Below are 22,166 nucleotides of genomic sequence, written 5' to 3'. Positions count from 1 at the left end.
GGATGCTATGCGCCCCCCGTCAATACACCCCCCCAAAAAAACCCAATGCTCCTGTTTGGGGAGACCCTTTTCCTTCTCCCTCCTACTCTTATCAACACACATACACACTCACACATTCATCAAGAGACGGGGGGGGGTGTTATAGCACAGAAAACAACAAATGATATGTGCCAATACTTAACATCATATATAAGCCATACAAAAACATTAAAGCAATTACAATAAGAAGAAATATATAATAAAAGACAAAATCTTAGATACAACTGTAAAGCATAGTACATATATGGCAGCCATAAGGGAAGGGGAAAATCGGGAACATCCAGGGTCCCAGGGGCTCTTAGACCATTTACATTTTTGGGAACAGGGTCCCAGCAGGGTCCCTATGTCTCCAGTGCCCTATGAAGCAATCAGCACAAAAAGGGAATATGCCAGCCACAGACAGAAGTTTTCTAACTTGCTTCCTTGTCCTTTCCTGCTGATTGGAGCCAATCAGAGTGAAAGGAGGTGAATCAATAACTGAGAAGACTCTTTTCAGTAGCTAACACTCTCCCCTTTCATGCTGATTGGCTCCTAGGTACATCTGTTGTTGTGGGGGAAGGCATTAACAAGGATCTCATTCTCAACCCAGCAGCAAAAGAAAAGAAGGGGGGGATGTGTGGTTGTGACTATCATGAAGGGACCCTGCACTTCTACTGGGAGCAGGGTGCATAAAATGCAAAAGTGATATATAAGTACAATACACACACACTAGAAATTAAAACCTCTGTTTTGTCCGTCACAATATATATAACACACGCATGCATACAGTTGCTTTGTCGAAAGAAAGTGTGGAGGCATTTGCTTAATTTTTAGCTGAATGGCTTTATTGATTTGTTGTTCGATTTTGATAGGAATGCATCAGGCAATGTCAGATTGTTGGATAACAGTGATATTATTTTTGCTCACATATCCCATCAAATAATGATAGTGTGAATTGTGTGTGTGAATATAATTAGGATATATTCTGTTACAGTAACCATGAATGGAACTCAATACATTGTGTCCCAAAATGTAACACAAATATGTTTTATACACAATCAGATGTCATTATTTAAGAAGATCACACACACACACACACACACACACACACACACACACACACACACACACACACACACACACACACACACACACACACACACACACACACACACTGTCTACATTGACTGGCAGCAGCTCTGCAGAGTTTCAGATAGGGGCCTTCCCCCAGCCCAACCTGGAGATGTAGGGGGTTGAACCCCGGGGCCTTCTGCATGCAAACCAGATGCTCTGCTGCTGAGTTACATCTCTGACATATTGATTAACTTTGGTGGGTCTACTTTGAGTAGGACCAGCATTGAATATCACCCATTCTGTCTGCCTCTGTACACACACAGACACGTTTTTAAAAAATTGAAGCGATTTTTGTTAATGAGGGAGTGATGTGGAACTCTCCAATTATGCAAGGGGAGGGGGATTTGTGCCCTCCCCCTCCCCACTGCTCCAATTCTACCCCAATCCAACTGCGAGACTCTTTCCGCCTGGCTTCTGCCACTTTAATGGCATGCCTGTTTGGCCAGTTTAAATAGGATGTCCAAATCTGGCGAGGGCAAAGGTCCAGGCTGAAGACTAAGAAGTGAGAGAGGTGGAGAGATTAAGAAAGTTTTTTTTAAAAAAAGAGGGGTGGGGGCTCAGCATTAGACATGTAGCACTCTAGTGCTGCTGGATTGTCATGTGTCTGATTCTGGAGAGGGGCCTTTGCGTTTAGAATGTGGTCACCCTTTGCCTTGATTTGGCAATTTCTCCAATAGCTGCCCTCCCCAGTCCTAGCCTAATTTCTTGACTATTGTCTCCATTTTGGTTAATGACTGTGCCAAGGTATTGATAATCCTTGACAAGTTCAGTGTCCTCATTGTCAACTTTAAGTAGGGAAGGGCTAAGCTGGGGTTGAGGGAGGGGGGATTTGCTGTCCCCCACCTTGCAATCCTGTGCATGTTTACTCAGAAGTAAATCCCACCCTGTTGAATGGGGCTTACCCACTAGGACTGGTGTCAGTTTTGCTGAGACGGCACCTCAGCATTGCACCTGCACTCTTGGCCCACTCACTTCTCCTTGCCTCCCATCACATCTGTGGTTCCCACTGCCCCTCAGAATTATCCCCAGGCCAGCAGAACAATGAGTGCTTTTCTACCCTATATCTTAGTGGTAGGCTGAGCATGTGCTTTGCATGCAGAAGGTCCTGGGTTCAATCTTTTGCATGTCCTTGTGAAAGGGAAAAAATGTTCTAGGTTGTTTGTGTGACGATCCCACAGCTTGCTCTGTGTGTGTGTGTGCTATTACATTCAGTGATATACGGGACTTACAATTTACGAGTAACATTAGTACAAAAAACATTACTAAGGATTCTGTATGGTCTGGTGCCGGAGGAGGTCCATGGGGGTGACACCATGAGTTACCGCACTGAGTGACACCAACCCTAGTGACGCCACTGCCGCCAAACTGGGAGATAATGTGCAAAGTGGCATCACTGATTTCCTTTTTTGTCAAAATCTGCACCAAACTTCCTTAACTTCATTGATGAGCTTCACTGACTCCCATCAGGGTGGGGTTAGGATGGCAGCCTAAATCAAGTGATACACATTAACTTCTTTATTATATTATTGTATTTTAATCCAGTTTTGTACACCGCCCAGAGAGCTACTAGCTATGGGCGGTCTAGAAATGAAACGAAATAAATAAATAAAGCGCACCACTGTTGACCTCAGCGCACGTGAAAAAGTGCTGATCGGAGTTGGGAAGGTGTAATCACTCTGCGGGGTGCTGGCAGTGTCTTAAAAAAAAACAAAAAAAACCCCGGGTGATATTTCAAATTCCTAACAGTAAGAGGTTTTCGGAGCCGGCTGTCTTCTTCACAGCCGTCGCAGCGTCGAACTGTGGCTGGAGGAAGGAGAGGGAGAAATGGATAGAAAGGAGGAGGAGCGGGAAAACTCGCCCTGCCAGCCATCCGCAGTTTGAACAGGAAGGAGCGCTGTGCTGCCTCCCAGCTCACGAATGCTGGACTGACGGGTGTCAGGAAGAAGCTGCGGCGCTCAAAGGGTGTTGTTAATAAAAAGCAGGCGCAGGGGGAAGAGAGGGACACTGACAGGAGTATTTGCAAGACGGGGGGAGAGGGTGTGTGGCTTTGGGCAATCGTTCGGGATTCCAAAAAATTTAGGGAATTCGGGGAAGTCAATGAAGTGGCCCTGTGTCAGAGTCCTGCGGCGGGGCTGCTGCGCTTTGCCCCCACAACGCGTACCCCAAATAAAGATGGGCTTTGCGGGCGAGACGTTGTGTTTATAAAGCAACTTCGTGTGCGCAGCATCGCATCCACAGCTTTTGCCCTGAAGGGTATGGGATGAGATTCAAAGAAATGGGACAGATATGCGTCACTGCATCCGCCCATCCCCAGCCGCTTTAGAACTAAGGCTGCAAAATCCCATGTGCATTTACAGAGGGCTGAATCCCGTTCGAACATATTAACGTGAATGGGCTGGTTCTCTGTTAGGTGAAAACATATACAGATTCTGGAACTGTGATTAGCTCCTTGCCCGGTAGGTGGCGGCGACGGAGCCTAGCCAGGCGCTGCTACGCCATTAAGCAACAGCGGAGAAAGGAAGTGCCCTACACAATCTCCTGTCCTTTCCTCTGCCTGTCTCCTGCCTGTCTGCTGGGGACAAGAATGAGAGAGAATGAGCCAGAGAGACACCCTGGTGCATCTGTTTGCTGGAGGGTAGGTGCAATCGAGAGCTGACTTTGGTGGCGCGCGAGGAACGTGTGAGTGCGGCTTAGCCCTTTGTAACGCGAGACCCGCCTGTGGAGCGTTTAGGAGAAAGGGACAAGGGGTTAGCCTAATTAACTTGCACAAGGCCTGTCAAGGATTAAAGGTGGCTGGCCTAAGATAACTCCTAGAGGGAAAAGCAGCCGTGCTTTCGTTGCGGCAGGATATCTCGGAGAACGATCATGACTCCGGAGAAACCTTCCTTTCCGCTTCTCTGTTGGTTGCCGCAGCTCCCGTGGAAATGGCTCCCCCCGGTCTTTAGCAGGAGCTGCTGCTGAGTCGGGTGGCGCGGATAGGTGTTAAGGCTGTAACTCTGGCCCATTTGAAATGCAGTAGGATCAACTTCCGAATAAACAGGCTCAGGATCGGGCTGCAAAGGAAAGGCTTCCCACCTGCAAGCATCTAGTCAGTTACTGTGAGGACAGGATGCGGGACGAGGTGGGCCTTTGGCCTGATCCAGCAGCGCTCTTCCTAGGCTACGGTGGGTAAACAGTAACAAGAAGTTGACTTGGGGCTTGCAGGAAAAGGACAAAGGGTCGGCATCTCTGTTCTGTTGCCTTTGGGAGGAAAGCCTCTTCGTTCCTCCCCCCCCTCATTGGGAAGACAGTGGCACTAGCTTTGGGGTTGTATGCTGGTCTTGGAGGAAGGGAAGGAAACACTGCATCTCTATACAAGCAGATTCTGTTTTTGTTTGTTTGTTTTGAGTGGTTGGTTTGTGGTGTGGCTTTCTCATTAAGAAAGGTCTCTGACAGGGCAACCCTAACCATCCATGTCTACTCAGAAGAAAGTCCTATTGAATTTAATGGGGCTTACTTCCAGATAAGTGGGGTTGGGACTGCACACAGGAGCTCTGAAGAGGGGGCTATAAATATTCAAAGTATATAAATAGGATCCATTACTTCACGGTAGTACAGAAATCACTTATTTGGGCACAAACAACTCATTTTCCAATACATGCCACTGAAAATGTCAAATGCCTTTCAGATTGTCTTGTGTGGCTTTCAGCTTAAAAACAATGGACTTGATCAGATGCAGAACATCAGGTGCTGGGGCTTCTGCCCATTTTTCCTCTGGTCTCTCCCAGCAGTAACATATGGCCTCTGGAACGTTGCCGAGAAAGGAATGTGGCCCTTGGGCTGAGAAAGATTCCCATCCTTGGACTAGATCCAACTTTTATACAGATCTAGCTTTGGTTCTCGTCTAGACTGTTTGCTTCTCTTCTAGACTGTCTTGTGCTTTTAATTCTGCCAAAAGATTGCTCTTATGTGCTCACACACAAATTATTGTCTGTTCTATTCTAAAGATAACTTTTCTATATCAAGATCCTCCAACTTTTTATTAAGGAGTAAATCCCTCTCGATTCATTGTTGGTGTAAGTGTACGTAACATTGAAGCTACAGGATTGCTGACAAAATGAAATGTGAGGTTACTTTGTCCTCATGAGATGTTGCTGTTGGGTCAAGACAGATTCCAGTTAACTAAGACACCATTTGCTTGGAGAACAAATACATATGCAGACATATCTACTTGAAGAATTTCCATTATAGTGATTGCCAGATTCATTTGGGTTTAGCTAATTGATAACAAAGAGACGAAAGAGCATATCGGGAATATGAAGGAACTGCAGCCAAGAAAGTAGGTAACATATTTGCTATCTGTGGCTATTCAAACATAAGCTATACTGAATTCAGGGGGACTTATTGTCAGGCAAGTTGTAATGTTGTAGCCTAGTAGTGCAATCCTAACTCCTATGTTGCTAGTTTGGGGGTGGGGAGTAGAATGGTGCCTATGTTACTCTCCACTGGTAAGGAGGAGTAGCAAGGAGGTGGGGGGTGTCTCTGACATAGTGGAGGCTCCACCTTTGTCCTGGTGGGTGGAAAGCTGTTACTAGTAGGTTCTCCCACTTGTGGTAACCAGCTGTAAGTCCCCAAATGGAGCATTTTAGAATGGGGTGCCAGAGGCTTTGGATCTGTAGCATTCAAACCCCCATGGCTCCCACAAGGGGGCCTGATCTTCTGAGCCTTCAGCTATACCAGCCTGAAGCTGATGCAGTAAAAAAAACCCTGTGCTCACTCTGCCATCTACCTGCCTTCCGCCCTGATCGGCAGAAGTGGTAGGGCTTGGGATGTAGTTGATCTGTTCCATCACTCCCCAACTGGGCTTCAAATTGTTCTTCTTGGTAGGTGAGGTTCTCAAGATCAAGATTGTTTGTTGTTAATTAGCTACCCCTTAATGCATTTGAATTACCTTTTGCGTATCAAATCTAGGTGGAAACCTAAACAGTTTGAGTTTACTACTGTCAGTTGAGAGGAGTAATGCTAATCTTTTAGTAGTAGCAAGTACAGAATCAAGGGGCAGTGTGTATCAGTGTATATATGATCTAATCTTAGTAAAGACCTTCTAGATGGCTAGAAAACATTGCAAATATCTTGTTAAGAATGCATTACAAAGTAGCACCAGAAATGTGTTGCCCCATTTCTAATAAATGGGAGAGGGAGGTGATAAATCTTGCTGCAGCAGGACAACCACACTCAGCCTTGTCACTTTAAAAAATCAAATCGGAGGCCTAGCAGCTGCAAACAGCCTTGAGTGGAACTTCTTGGTTAGGGAGTCATCTCCACGACTGGGCCCCTGTATGGACGGATAAAAAAACACACGCGGCCCGACACACACCGCTCAGTATATGGGTGGCAAATCGCGCGTAATATGGGAAGGGAACCGAGGCATGTGATTTCCGCTGGCGAATGCTGTTAATGTTTTAAACAAGGTTCACTTTCTTTCCCCTTTCCCTGCCCAGAGCAGTGAGGACAGATAGTCGAGTTGTAAAGAGCTGGCGGCAAGAGCTAAAGGCGGAGAGCTAACTCCTTAATCCAGGCAGATAACGCTGTTCCACCAAGGGGCCCGTTTCCCTGCTGCAAAACATAGTTCAAGCATGCAGCTTTTTCTGGAAGCAATTTCCGATGAGTTCAGTGGGCGTTACTTTCAAATAAACGGGCATCGGTTTGAAGCATAGGGTGGTATGCCATGCTAGCCCTACTCTAGGTAAACCCATTGAAGTACAGACATTACTAACAGGTTCATTAATTTCATTGGATCTACTCTGCGTAGGCTTTAATTGAATACAACCCATATTCCCCCCTCCCCAGGTGAGGGATATAGCATATGCCTTTCCACCAATTGCCTGTGCTCCTGCTTCGCCTGCTCCATTGATGTGCTTGATTCGCTTAGTGCATCCGATCACGTGCGCAAAGCCTGATAAGCTGCGGCTGGCGACGTCGTATCTCCGCGAGCCAATGGCGGCGTCTGTTTATATGGGGCCTGGTTTTATATTTGGAAGCAAAAGGGCTGGCCGGTTTCTCTGGCAGCTGCTTGCTGCTGTATTCTCTGCTGCTGGGCGAGAAGGAGAGTTCGGTGCGGCTGAGGCAGTAATAATCCTAAACTCTTGGAGGGGCCCTGTGGCGTCTGCAGTTCCGAGTGTGTCAGGGCCGGGCCCGCCTCTTCTAGATTGTGTTCCCTGAGGCAAATGGCAGCCGTGGGCCTGTGTGCTTATCTCTGTTTAGGCCAGCCAGAAATGCAAAGCAGAGACTGAACATCTCCTGTAACCGTTTTCCGGGGTCGAGAATGAGAAACGATGTACCAAAAAGACACGTGTGTGCACCTGTTTGCTGGAGGGTAGGTGGAAGTTAGTAGTGTTTTTCGCTTCTCTCCCCTCCTCCCCTTTAATTGTTTCTTCATAATTTTTCCCTCTGTGCAACAAAAGGCCTGTGGGAAGCAGAATCTGTATGGCGTATTTAGTTGGGGTGTGTGCGTAAAACATGGATATAACGTAAGTGTACCTGCCAGGAATGAGATTGATAAAACTGAATTGATGTAATGATACTGAGAGAAGAACGGCATCTTACTGGATTTATTTTTGATCTTAGATTTTCGTTATTTCGTTTTGATGTGAACATAGATACAGACTTTTATCTGAGAAAAAAAAGAAACATCTTCTAAATCCCCACCCATCAGATTCTCTTCTCCTTCACCTGATCTCAACGTTATCTAGGTTGTGGAAGGTCACCTGCCATTTCATGAAACTATCTTTGGGGCTTTTAATTTTAATTTGGAAATGTGTACTTTTATGTTCCTAGGAAGTTGACTGCAGGGATGTAGTTGCCCAGGGTCTCAGGGGGTCTTAGATCCCCTTACTTTTTGGGAGCAGGGTCCCAGCAGGGACCCTGCGTCTCCAGCATCCTGCAAGCCAGTCGGTAAAAGAAGATGTCCGCTAATGAGAAGATTCTTCCCAGTAGCTAACAGTCTCCCCTTTCATGTCTATTGGTTTCTAGGGGTGTTTGTTGATATGGAAGAAGGCATTAACAAGAATCTCATTCTCAATCCAGCAGCAAAAAAAGTGGTGGGGGGAGGGAGCATGGCTCTGACTAACATAAAGAGACGCTGCACTTCTGAATTTGCCACTACACTACTGATTGCCTGGGTATGTAGAAACCACTATTTGTTTTGGGGTGTTCCTGTTTTGTTTCCAAACTGATTGGTGCTCTGTCACCCACGTTTGTTGGAATGATAATTACGGTATAGCAGTGATATAAAAGTCATCACTTTTATTTTGATATGGCAAAGGGAGGGATCAAGCACGCCTACCCACCTACCGTTGCCTGACATCAAGGTCTTCCTTCTGGTTTGGCTTCAAGGCAGTTTGGAAGCAACATACTGTAATGTTGTTGTCTTCTGCTTAACACATAAATGGGCCAGCATTATATGCAGCTGGGATAAACCCCATTGAACTCAGTGTGATGTACTTCCAAGTAAGCATACATAGGACTGTGCTGTTAGACAGCAATGCTGTGTGTGCATACATAACGCTAGGCATATGTAGGAATAAGCCTCATTGAATACATTAGGGCTTTCTTTTACGGATCCTTTTTTAAAAAGATTAAGTTGCAAATGCATTTCTGGCATTATTTTTCAAATAAAGTCTTTTGTGTTTTATTGTGCACTGAAAACCAAATCTTTAAGTCCCTTCAAAGATAGACCTTTCTGTATTCTTAAGTAACTTTTAAGGTAGTTTGGGTGCAAATTTGCAAAAAAAATCTGTTGTGAATCTTGAAGGTAGAGGAATGAATATATCTACTTTTATGTGTATATGGTGAGAACTGTCAGTCTTCAATTGATAATCTTAAAACTCCTGGAAAAGTGTTTGTGTTGGGAGAAAGTATGTCATCTCACTGTTTGCAGGCAGCTTTCAGTAGCAGTAGAGCAATCTTATCTCCCCTACTTTACTGAGCAACATCTTTGTAGTCCCTGTCCTTTTTCTGATAAGAGAGGATGGTATGTTCATTTTCCTTTTCTGAATGGTCATTGCCTTTACTATTCCTATCTTTGTTGTGCTGTGTTAGGACCATCAAAGAGCAACATTTCTCCCCATTCTGTCTCCTCCATGAATGGTCACTTCTTTGCATCTCTTATTTTAGTTTTGCAATGTGGATTAAAACTAGTGCTGTGTAGCTAATTGGGATCAGAAGCACACTGCTTTTCTCTGAAGCTAGTAATTTTCCTCTGTCTGTTTTGGAAATGTGGCGTTGGCTGGAATCTTTGTTGTCTGCTTCAAGGTCCCGTGAAGTTGGTCAAAGTTCATATTCTACAGAAGGTATGTTAGAGACCTTGAAATGTTTTGGGAGTAATAACTGAAGGCTTATCCCCAATTCTTGGGTCAGGCAAACTGCAAAATATACGTATGGTCACATGCAGAACATGGTGAAAGTAACTCAGGGCCATCAATCTGAACTATTTTTGTTATATAGCTGCTTGGGAATGCTCTCTGGTGACACGATTCTCTCTCCCATTTCATTTTGGCTGCAGAATACAGAAAGCAGCAGTATTTCAGTTGTATTGATCATTACCATTTCTTTTACCTTGACTTTATACATGAGAGAGGAGGAAGTTAATAATATGAAAACAGTAGCAGCAAAGGGAAGCATTGTTTTTTCAGCATTTCTTATCACTCATATGGAGAGTCTGGTAGACTCACTCACTGTTCTCATGTGGCATTTGATTTCTGCAAAAGTTCAGCTTTTATCCAAAGCTTATTTACCAAGAGATAATTATATAACATAAATTCTCTTGCTATATGCTGAAATTCATATGTGGAAGCTCTACTACAAAATAGGTGTGTGTGTATTTTCTTACATGGCTATTGCACCTTTATTCCATCATGGAACCCAGGGTGGTATATACGTGGTTCTCAGGTGGTCATCTTTTAAGACACAGACTTGCTTAGTTTTAGCAAGGTGGTGGCCTCATGTGCCTTCAGAACATACTCTTGCACCCTGTCTGAACAGTTCCATAATGCTTCTGAATTTAGAAGATGAGCACAAGGAAAGCATTAAATTGGGGGCAGAGCCTGCAGCTCTCCAGATATTGTTAGATTCCAGCTTCTATCAGCCCTAGCCATTGTGGTCAGTGGTCAGGGATGATGGGAGCTGTAGTCCAACACCCGAAGGTCACAGAGATTTCCATTCCTACATTAAATCCACCATCTTTATGAGTAGATTCCTGAGGAATTCATTACTTTCTACTAAAATTTATTATAATGGTTTAACAGTCCGTGAATGTTGTGGAATCTCTCTCGGCAATCTTCTGCTCCCTTCCACAACTATAATAGGTATTCCTACTCTGTTGCTCTTGAATAGAGATAGACAACCTGTCCTCTCTATCCAGTTTGGATGGTGTTCGTCTTTAGCGCATTCTTGGGAAAAGATCTGTTTCCTAGCATGTTTTCAGAAAGACCTGGCCTATTGGAAATGCCTTTCTGCCATTCCATCACTGTTCCCAGTCAATCCTGCTGTCGCTTTCACTCCTTCCTGCTTTTCCAAAACAGTTGTAGGACAGGATTCCTAGCTCAGACCCCCATGCGACATCATACCCCTTCCCTTTTCCTGATGAGTCTGGGAAGCTCCTGCCCCTTTTCTTTCAGCACCGGGGAAGAGCAGCCTCTTGATCATCTAAGAATTATTCCCCATAGATACACCTGGAAATGTAATTTATCAGTGCTAAAACGTAGTCTACAAGTGATAATCTGTTAGTATATATCTCACCTTTCCTCCAAGGAGCTCAAGGCAGCATACATGGTCTCCTCTCCACATTTTATCTTTCCCGACAACTGTTTGAGGAATGTTAGGCTGAGAGATTGTGACTGTCTTAAACCCAGTGAGCTTCCTTGGCTCAGTGAGGATTTGAACCCTGGTCTCTCAGGACCTGGTCTGACACTCTTGACCACTAGCCATACTGCATTGTCACTGACACACTTGCAGCTTGGCTTTGAAATTAAGTGGGTTTATACAGGGTTATATTATAAAAGCACCATTAATAAATTGATTGTGGTGATCAAATTACAGTGAGACATTGTTACCTGTTCTTCCTCTGCAGAATATAACTATTCAATATAAACTTCTTACTGCAGGTGCATTCTTGTGAAGTCAAATCTTAGGCATCTTCTTCTAAAAAAATGTTTTTTATTGTAAAAAGCACATACTTCCAGCAGTATAAACAATTATACAAAGTAAATGGGTTACATCAAAATTTACATCTAAAGTAAGATAAGATAAGAAAAAACCCCAAAATAAATAAATACATAAGTAAACATATACTAGATTCACTAATAAGCAAAAACCTTGCGGTTTAAGAATGTACCTATAGCCCAAGATATTTCTATTAAACTTTTAAAAAGCAGGGAAATTGGGCAGCTATAGTGAATGCACCAGGGGAGCAGGAGACCTGAATTCCTCTCTGAGATATTGTACTGCCCTACAAAGTTGTCAAAATGCAAACACAATTTGGGTTGGTCTTTCACAGTCCAATCCACTTGCTGTGTAGCTTAGAAGAATTTGGTAACATGTGCCTCTGAGCATATGGTGAGTGGTGGCAACACCTGCCATCTCCAAAGATGGAGAATTATATTTTTGTATGTTTGTTGGTGTTCTTCTTACTTTGCTTCTTTCCTGTGTTACTAATGTTTCTACAGAGAATCTAAACCAGAAAAAATTTCTCCTCATTCATCCTAGAAATCTGTGTCAAATGTATTTTTATTAATTTCAAAGCCTTTTTATTGGTCATTGTCATATGATGGTGAAGACAGCCTTTTGTGTTTTATATTGGAGGTTATGTTCTATTTCTATTTTGGGTGCATTAACAGTTGAATCTGAAGTTTGATGTAAAATCAGACTGATCACAATATGTTGCTACTTCAGCAATGACTCTAGCTGTTGGAAAAAAGAGGATGCATGTTTTCAGCTTGCTATGTTTAAACCACTTTATTTAAGGCAAGGTGTTCATGATCAATTAAAAACATAGAGCACACCTAGAATTTTGCTAGAATATATTTCACCCTCCACTGTCTTATCTTGTGCAAATTGGGATACTTCTGAGGTTTACTGGAGACTATTTTGCAGAAGTCAGTGCCATTATTCCACAATTATGTTTGGAGTTTTTTTAGTATAAATTTTGCAAAGTGTTGCTGTACTTCACATATTCATAGAAACAAAAGCAAAAGAAAATGATTTCCTATAGGAAACTTCACTAAAATTGCAAAGTAAATCAGACATATTTAAAGTGACCATCTGAACTATATCAACTGTCTTAATAATGTTGCTTCCTCCCGGCTAAAACAAGATCAGCACAGGACATATCTTCTTTCTGTTATTTGGGCTGATTACAGGTGTTGCCACCACTCACCATATGCTCAGAGGTACATGTTACCAAATTCTTCCAAGCTTCACAGCAAGTGGATTGGACTGTGAAAGACCAACCCAAATGGTGTTTGCATTTTGACAACTTTATAGGGCAGTCCAATATCTCAGAGAGGAGTTCAGGTCTCCTGCTCCCCTGGTGCATTCACTATAGCTGCTCAATTTCCCTGCTTTTTAAAGTTTAATAGAAATATCTCTGGCTATAGGTACATTCTTAAACTGCAAGGTTTTTTGCTTATTAGTGAATTTCCCTGCTTTTTAATCCGGGAGGTAAGAAATGGGATCCTGCGCAAGTTTGCTGAGAATGGATTGATCGTTTGCATGCTTATTGAGTTAAGTGGGATTTACACACACACACACCAGGCAATCATGCTTAGGATAGGTGAAACTCACCACAGGGGATGGGGAAGGGAGAAGGGGGAGGAGGGAGGGGTGGAAAGGGAGAGGGGAGGACTGGGATGGGAGCAGGCAGGAGGGGGAGGGGAGTTGGGGGACAGATGTGGTCATTTGCATGTTTATTGAGTTTAGTGGGATTTACTCCCGTGCAATCATGCTTAGGATAGGTAAAACTGACTGGGGAGGAGGGATGGAGGGATGGAGTGGGCAGGGGAGGCGGAAGAAGGAAGAGGGGAGGGGTGGAGAAAGGGAGAGGAAAGGGGAAGGAGAGAAAAGGTAGGTCTGATCATTTGTATGATTATTGTGTTGAATCAGATATACTCCTATGCAATCATGATTAGGATAGGTAAAACTGACCAGGCTGGGCCTGCCAACCAAGATGTCTTCTGTATCTTTCAAAGTTGTGCTGGGGGAAGGGAGAATTCTACCTTGTGGTTTTTCCCATTACATTGTTGCAAGAACACCTGCACTTGGCTGACTATCTCTTCTCCTAAAGATACAAGATCAGTCTCAGGCCCTGAACCTGGCAACCCTACCTCCCACCCAAATTTAAAACAAAGCTGTCCCTGGCCACATCCACACCAGGCCTCTATTACACTTTGGACAATCATTATTTATTTATCTATTTATTTAGTGTATTTATATACCACCCCATAGCCGAAGCTCTCTGGGCGGTTTACAATAACTAAAAACATTAAAAACAAATATACAAATTTAAAAACACATCTTTTAAAAACAATTTAAAACAATTTATCATGGCTTCTCTCAAAGCCAATCATGGCTTCTCTCAAAGAATCCTGGGAAGTGTAGTTAGTGAAGGGTGCTGAGAGTTGCTAGGAGACGCCCTGTTCCTCTCACAGACCTTCAATCAGAGTGGCTGACTGTTAACCATTCTCTCAGGGGAATAGGAGTCTCCTCTCAGCACCCTTCACAAACTACAGTTCCCAGGATTCTTTGAGGGAAGCCATGACTGTCTCAAGTGAAATCAAGTCTGGTGTGGGTGTGGCCCTCTGATTAGCCAAGCCCAGCAGCTGTGAGGCTTTTAGAACACTGACAATTGGTCCTTACTGAGCATGTCCCACGTTATAATAGGCTTCCAGCCAAAATTTCTTAAATTAATTAAAAATCAACCAGACATTTTTTAAACTTTTAAACTGCAGTAGATGAAGGTCAGAGTATGGGGCAAGGTCAGTATTAGGATTACAGGTACTCTGTGAACATGGCTGATTTTTAATGAATTTCAACAGATTATGAGAACTCTGGCAGAAAAAAGTCCAAAAGGGCTCTGAGGTTTTTCTCTCTCTTTTTACGCTTTGAACTTTCAATTCTCTCTGACTGTTTTGTGTATCGCCATGAAAATAGACAGGGTTGTTAAGCAAACGTTTCTGAGTTCAGGACTATAAGTTTTGTAAGGTTTTGTTTTGAAATGAGCTTATGGGAAGCCTCAGAATGGCATGCGGGGATATTTTCCATTTAACATTGCGGAATGTAAAAAATCCATGCTGGCTATAGTATACAGCCACTCTTGTGGCTGTATAATATATTTCAAACTGATGAATACAGTTTGTATGGGTACTTACTCTGATAACCTTGATTCTACAGCAGTAGGAAGATTGACCAGTTTGCTTTGAATATGTTTGTTTTTCACCTTAAGCAGTAAGTGATTTTTATTATTTCTGGAAATTTTACATCTCTACTGATACCCAAGACATTTCTCTAGGATTTCCTGCTTGTATTAGATTATCAGATTATAGTATTGACTCATCTATTCCTTAATGACTGCTTATTTTGGTCAGGGCCGTGGAGGTGGTACGCCAAACCTTTGACTCCAACTCCTCTATTTTTCTACTGTCCAACTCTGATTGCACCCAAAATTGCTTCCGAGTCCACGACTCCGATTCTGACTCCACAGCCCTGTTACCATATATTGTTATAATAAGTTTTTATTTTCAAGTCGAAGTTGGTACATTTCTACTGACTCCGACTCCACCCAAAATTGCTTCCAACTCCACAACTCCTACTCCACAGCCCTGGTTTTGGTGCATAGTAATAATCTATTATATTCAGAAGACCCATTCCTCCCTGTTTAATTGATCTATATAAGACTAAAGCAGCTATCCATGGAGGTTTTTTCGTTCCATACAAAATTTGTTACACTTTTACTCCATGTTTTCAGAATTGGAGTTTGTTAGGGTATATTCAAAAACAGGAGAAGTAACTTAGATAATATATTCAACTTTGTTATTGCTATCTGTCCCATCCATGAAATCATTATTGTTGACCATGATCTGATTTTTAGTTCAGTTTCTTCAAGTAATTTTTCAAAACTGATTTTGATTAGCACAGTGGGGAGGAGAGCCTGGCTGGGAGTCCAGAGTCTGTGAGTTCAAATCCCTGCTCGTGTCTCCTGGGTGTCAAGGGCCAGCTAAAGATCACCCCCATAGTGAGTGGCTCAGGGATTACCTGCCCTGCCATCTGTGCAGCCTTGGCCAAGCTGCATAGTCCCAAGGAACCCAGTTGCCCCCCAGCTGGCAGTTGCAGACAAGGAAGGGGCTGGCTTTCTAGCCAGCTGGGAAGGACTAGCCTCAGAGGCAGGCAATGGTAAACCCCCTCTGAATACCACTTACCATGAAATCCCTATTCATAGGGTAGCCATAAGTCAGGATCGACTTGAAGGCCGTTCATTTCCATTTTTCAGAGTGGATGCTATCCAAATGCCTAAATATTTAACATGTTTAGGTGATCATGGCATTTCCAACTGAGATATTACTTTTTTTTGTTCTTCTATTTCTATTCCTATCCACGCAGATTTTTTTAACATTGATATTATATACAGAAACTGAATTACTGTTTTATTTTTAAAAATATCTTACAACATGTTGGGAGATCTATTAATAATAAAAAATTTAATTGATTTGCTCCACATCTAATTCCATAAATTTTCTCTAGTAGAAATAGCCAAAAGCTCTATAGCCAAGGCAAATAACAATGATAATAGCCGGCATCCTTGTTCTGTCATCTTTGTAACTGACATCTGTTTGAAAGTTCCCTGTCAACAGAGACTTGTGTTATTGGTTGACTAGAAAGCAGTTGGATCCATTGTTTGAAAGTGGCTCCAATATTGAATCCACTTATAACTTCAAACAAGACCATTCGACTCTGTCAAAAGCTTTTCCCCGTCTAAAAAGAGAATTCTTACGTAGTTAAGGTTTAAGAACCTTAGATTACCATTAAACGCACTTTTTTGGGGAAGGGAAATTGGTGGCAGAGCAGAGATATATGCTAAGGCAGGCCTGAGGTAATGTCTTTAGTCTTTGAGTGAAATCATTTGGTGTCCATCTACCAATGGCATAGACACAGTTAACAGACTAGATTCACCCTTCCCCCTGCAGCCTCCCTAAAAATACATTTCAGAGAGTTGGAGAACCTTCTGCAGCAGATTTGAGGTGGGGTTGGGTCCTATAGATATCACCCTTTTTTCTGCAGCAGATAGATAAAGGCTATGCAAGAAATTGGAAGCTGTGCTGTGAGGGTTGGAGTCCTCAAACTTTTAAATGCTGTCACTGTGGTAGTGGTGTTTATTAAAAAGCTGGGTCTTGGTAACAATAGTCTTTTCCCTGAGTTGCTGTGCAAAGATGGCATTTTCCTGGGCTTTCAGCAGATTGTATGGCTAATATTTACTTGTGGACTTGTGAACCTTGACTGTCACCTGGCTTTAATCAGTTTCTTACTGCCCGCTACTCTGGTCTGTTGCTGAAGGCCAAAAGTAAGACTGGGTGCAAGCAGTTTCTGTTAATGTTCTGAGCCTGGCATCCATATTTCATTATTGTAGCACTATGGTATAAATGCACTGTCAAAAGCAGTGAGCAGAGAGAGAGCCCTGATGAGAGCATTGGGTTCTCTGGTCTACAAAGTTCAGTTCTTCGCAGATGTGAACAGAACCTGCCCTCCCTTCTATGTATGTGCAAGTCTGCAACAGCAAAACATGAATATTAACTCACAAATGCATATATTCAATTCTAAGGCTTATATTTCCAGCATAGCACATTACAGCGTGAATCTGCTTTTGAACCGTTCACAAAAGGTTGTGGCTCTCATAGCACTGCCATCCAATTAAAGAAGTCATGGTTTATATTTGAACTAATTTGCATAGTGTAACAGTTATGAAGTAGTAATAATTTTTTTAAAAGATAGCACATGTGCTTCATCAGGCCTAGAAGAGGCATTGTTATTTAGGTGTGAGATGAGAAAATGGCAAATGCCTCTTAAGATGTCACTTGCAATATGCAGTTTTTATAAGTACTTGTGTTCAAAATAAAACATTGCAACCCTTCATTAGGTCTGTCTGTTAGCATGGCTGTATTTATCATTATTATTTTAACTGTCACAATAAGACTCTTGTTAGAGTATGACTTTCCTTCCAGGGCCATTTGAGGTTGATGAAAAACCTGAGATAGTTTCTGAAAATTGGACATGTAATGTTGCTTAATATTGGTGTTGGCTCAGATTATTTTAAGGGTCATTGCTAACTTCTCAGAAAAAACACCATTTGTCTGGAAATGGCTTGTTACATAAAACAGAAATAGTACCAAAACAAGTACTTCGCTTGCGTTGTCTTTTTTTTAAATGAATGCAGTTCTGAACCACTTTTTCTATCCAAATATCAACATGCTTTGTCCTCCTTGTACTATTTCCCCCCCCCCTCCATGTCCTACGTCTGTAAATGCAATGCTAGTGCATGTCTTGGCCTTTGATGTAGATTTTAAAAGCATTTTAAAAGGATTTGGCAGATTGCTTGAGAAGGAGGAGTTACTTGTATAGCTCCAGCCACAAATGGACCCATGGTCATAACATTATTTATGAGGTGCTGGAGCAAGCAAGGAGTGATTATATCCTACTTGGTCTTGATGCGAGTTTCCTGGTAGCATTTCATTGGTCACTCTCAGAAATACTTCCAGATTAGATGAATCTTTTGTCTGATCTAGAAAGGCAACTAGTATTTTGTATCTGTGTAGACTAGCCAAAAGGTGAATACAGTAGGGCCCCACTCATACAGCAGGTTAGGTTCCAGACGCCCGCCGAAAAGCGAAAATTGCTGAAAAGTGGAACGTAGCCTTTTTCCCCACTTGTGAATGCATATAAAAGCCTAATAACATGTTTACACTACCATATATTAAATGCGCAATAAAGCTAGGCCTAAAAAAAGATACGAAAGTAAAATGAATATACAGTACACACATTGCTTACCTTGTTGTCAGCAATAAGGGGGTGCACTGGTGATGAGTATTATCCTGCAAGAAATAGGTGAGGCACATCACTTTGGCTGCATGAAAGAAGTGTGCCGATTCATGCCCAGGGCCCAAATGCTCACCACTGAAGAAGGGGCTGAGGAAAATATGGCCTTGGAAGTTCGGGAAAGTGAGTGTTGGCTGCAGTGCTTTTATCCTTGCTGGGTCTCTTTACACGACTCTGAGGAGTGGGTTGGGGCTGATGCAGGTGTTATTCCTTCATGCTCAAAGGTCAGCGAAGGAGCTTCCTTGGACCGTGCATCACCGCATCCAGCTCCAGCAGCTTGGCGAAGGCTGCCCGAGTGAGGAGGGAGTCGCTCTTTCTGGTGGCAACAGCTATGAAGGGGGTGAAGGAGCCTTCGGTGATCAGCCTCTGGACAGAGAAGTGCTTGGCATCGTCCATTGGGAAGTCGAGATCAATGACGTTGTGCTTGAGCAGAAACCTGAAGCCGGCAGCCAGCAAGCCTGAGAGTACCAGCAGAGCTTGGAAAAGTTACTTTTTAAAACTACATACAACTCCCATCAGCTCTAGCCAGCTGGAGTTGTAGTTAAAAAAGTAACTTTTCCAAACCTATAGGGCTGCGGGGCCAGCAAGCTCTCCATTTCATGGCGAGCCTTCGCCATTGCACCTGGAGCTGGCACATTTTCATCTGACTCATCAACGAATCTTATTCATTTTGATCAGGGCTGTGGAGTCGGTATGCCAACCTTTCAATTCCGACTCCTCTATTTTTCTACTGTCTGACTCCGACTCCACTCAAAATTGATTCTTGTCAATCAAAATTTATTTGGAAGTCGGAGTCAGTACATTTCTACCAACTCTGACTCCTCCCAAAATTGCTTCCGACTCAGACTCCACGACTCAAACTCCACAGCCCTGGTTTTGATGATGGAGACTTGGATGAAGCTCTTGCAGGGGTTTGTGTTGCTGTTGACGTTGAAGATTGTTCAAGGCTAGCTGTTGCTGTCGAAGGTTGCGATGGTACTTTCTTAAAGTAGGAAAGCAATGAACTTTGCCTCACGAATTGCCCTCTCCATTCCCTTAGAATTTCTTTATAGCATGCAGTACCATTTAGAAGGCTTGCATTCACTTTAGAACTTATTTCAAAATTTGGATCAATTATCTCAAAAGCTGCCATCCCCATTTCTCTACAGTTGATAGCTTCTTCCAATTCCTTGGTTGTCATTTCTCTAGGGACAGCAGGACTCTCATCAGGATGGGACTCCTCTTTGCAAAACATCCTTCTTTGCTCTTCAATCAGAAGAAGATCTTTGTCTGTTAGGGTCTCGTCATGAGAGACAAGCAATTCTGCCACATCCTAATGCTCGACTTCCAATTCTAATTCCCTTGCCATTTCTGCAACATTTGTAGTAACTTCCTCCACTGGATTCTCAAAGCCTTCAAAATTGCCCATAAGTGTGGGAATTAGCTTCTTCCAAACACCTTTCAATGTTGTTTCTTTAACTTCCTCCCATGCATCTCTTAATAGTTTCTATGCCACCCAAAATTGTGAAGCCTTTCCAAAATGCTTTCAATTTATTTTCTCTGTGCCTATCATTTATAGCCTTTGCAAAAGTTCTTCTTAGGTAATAGGATTTAAACGCTGCAATTACACCTTGATCCATAGGCTGCAGCAATGAAGTTGTATTTGCAGGTAGAAAAATAACATTTATCTCCTTGTACAAACCAATTAGAGCTCTAGGGTGGCCAGGGGCATTGTATGCAAGAAGTAAAATCTTAAAAGGAATTTTCTTTTCCTTGCATTGTAAGCCTCAACTGTAGGCTTAAAATAGTCCGTGAACCAATTTGAGCAAAGATCGCCAGTCATCCAAGCTTTTGAATTGGATTTATAATAAACAGGGAGGCTAGCTTTTGCGTAGTTCTTTAGGGCCCTAGGATTTTCTGAGTGATAAATCATCATAGGCTTTAACTTGCAATCACCAGTTGCATTAGCCCCTAACAAGAGAGTTAGCCTGTTTTTTGCAGCTTTGAAACCAGGTATTGACTTCTCCTCTTTAGCAATAAAAGTCATAGACTGCATCTTCTTCCATGTTGAAAATCTGCTGCTTAGTATATCCATCATTTTCCATGATCTTAGAAAGCTCACGTGATAACTTTCTGCAGCTACTGAATCAGCACTAGCTGCTTCACCCTGCACTTTGATGTTGTGGAGATGGCTTCTTTCCTTAAACCTATTAAACCAGCCTCTGCCACCTTGAATTTATCCTCAGCAGCTTCCTTGCCTCTCTCAGCCTTCATAGCATTGAAGAGACTTAGGGCCTTGCCCTGGATGATGGCTCGGCTTAAAGGCACGTTGTGACTGGTTTGATCTTCAATCCACACCAGTAAAAGATTTTCCATGTCAGCAATAAGGCTATCATGTTTTCTTATAACTTTAGTGTTCACTGGTATAGCACTTTTAATTTCCTTCAACACTTTCTCCTTAGCGTTCACAATTGTATTAACTATTTGGCGAGCCAAACCTAGCTTATGGCCTATCTCAGCCATAGACATACCTTGCTCACTTAGTTTAATCATTTCTAACTTGGCATTTAAGGTAAGAGGCTTATGACTCCTTTTTTTTATCACTAGTGCTACACTTAGATGCCATTGTAATTGACACAAAAATATTATATGCAGTATAATATAATATAATACCTTTAAAAAGTTTGGAAAATTGCCGGAATAGAGAGACGCAGAGCGCACAAATGCTGTAAACAGACTGAATCACCAACAATAAAATGGCGCCCGACGCCCTTCTCAGACTCAGCTGCTGAGCACGTCATGCTGAAAAACGCCAAAAAAGCAGAACAAGCACCAAACATAATGAACATTGATATAATTGAAAACTGCCATATTAGCAGAATGCTGAGAAGCAAGGCCTTACTGTACTCCTTTCATAGCTGAAGTCTTTGGCTGGCTCGGTAGCTCATAGAGAGAAGGCCATGAGTGGCATTTAGTGACAACGTATTCAGATTTTATTTAGTTGTTGATGGGTGGAAATACAAATACTTTGCCCCATATCCTACAACCTTGGACTTGGAAGGAGATCCCACTGAGCAGGAATATGGTTGTCTAGGGTCTCAGGGGTCTTTGCTTCCAAACAAGTAAGGGGTCTGAGTCCCTATGTCTCCAACATGAAAGGGGAGTGTGTTATCCACTGAGCAGAGTCTTCTAACATGCTTCCTTGCCCTTTCTTATTGATTGGATCAGAGTGAAAGGAGGTGAGTCAGCCATGGAGAAGACTCTTTTCAGTAGCCAACACTCCTCCCTTGCACACTTATTGGCTTCTAGAGTTGCTTGCTATTGTGGGCCAAGATGTTAAAAAGGATCTCATTCTCAATCCCACAGCAAAACGGGGCATGGCTGTGACTGTCACGAAGGGACCCTACACTTCTGAATTTGCCACTACACTACTGGCACTGAGTTAGTCTCAAATAAGTGTGGGGGATTGGGCATGGTATTTTCCTCATTTGTTGTCGGAGAACATGTATGTGTTCAGTAGTCATACAAGTGAGTGAAACCAAATTGTAACACCTGGGCAGGTCTGTGTGAGAGGAGGTGCTCCTTCAGATACTATGGACAAAAGTAATTTAGGGCTTTATATGTCAGCGTTAGAACCTTATAGTCAATGTGAGCTCAGCGGATTGCCAACCGAACAGATCTTTCAGTACCAGTGGAGTGTGTGTCTGGCCAGAAATACCTACCAGCAGTCTCATTGCTGCATTCTGCACATCGTAGAGCTTCCAAACAGTCCTCAAGTACAGCCCCACCCTTGGAAGCTCATATATTTCAGAGCGGCTTTGGGTGTTAACATGCAGTACAGGGAGGGGAGAGCCAGTATTGTCTTTACATAGAAAATGCAAAAAGTGGGAGTGCAGGTTGCTGTCCGCTGCTGTGTA

The 22,166-nt window shown here is 42.9% G+C and overlaps 1 protein-coding gene across 3 annotated transcripts in view; it reads left to right on the top strand.

Annotated features, from left to right (window-relative positions):
- The first annotated feature begins 3,630 nt into the window (after window positions 1–3,630).
- The window catches only part of SLC25A36 (solute carrier family 25 member 36), an 81,001-nt gene continuing 62,465 nt past the window's right edge, over window positions 3,631–22,166 (top strand). For 2 of the 3 annotated variants that reach the window (XR_009764067.1, XM_061636770.1), the window contains exon 1: window positions 7,147–7,507. Coding sequence is in view for 2 of the 3 variants with exons in the window: in XM_061636770.1 (XP_061492754.1) it covers window positions 7,467–7,507 (41 nt within the window). In the remaining variant the exon portion in view is untranslated. Of the gene's footprint in view, window positions 3,788–7,146; window positions 7,508–22,166 lie in introns of those variants that run through there. The other variant, XM_061636771.1, reaches the window with a different exon arrangement.

This window comes from Rhineura floridana, chromosome 7, assembly GCF_030035675.1.
Source record: "Rhineura floridana isolate rRhiFlo1 chromosome 7, rRhiFlo1.hap2, whole genome shotgun sequence".
Classification (NCBI taxonomy): Eukaryota; Metazoa; Chordata; class Lepidosauria; order Squamata; family Rhineuridae; genus Rhineura; species Rhineura floridana.
The sequence above is the reverse complement of the archived record's forward strand: the minus strand, read 5'-3'. Positions and strand labels throughout refer to the sequence as shown.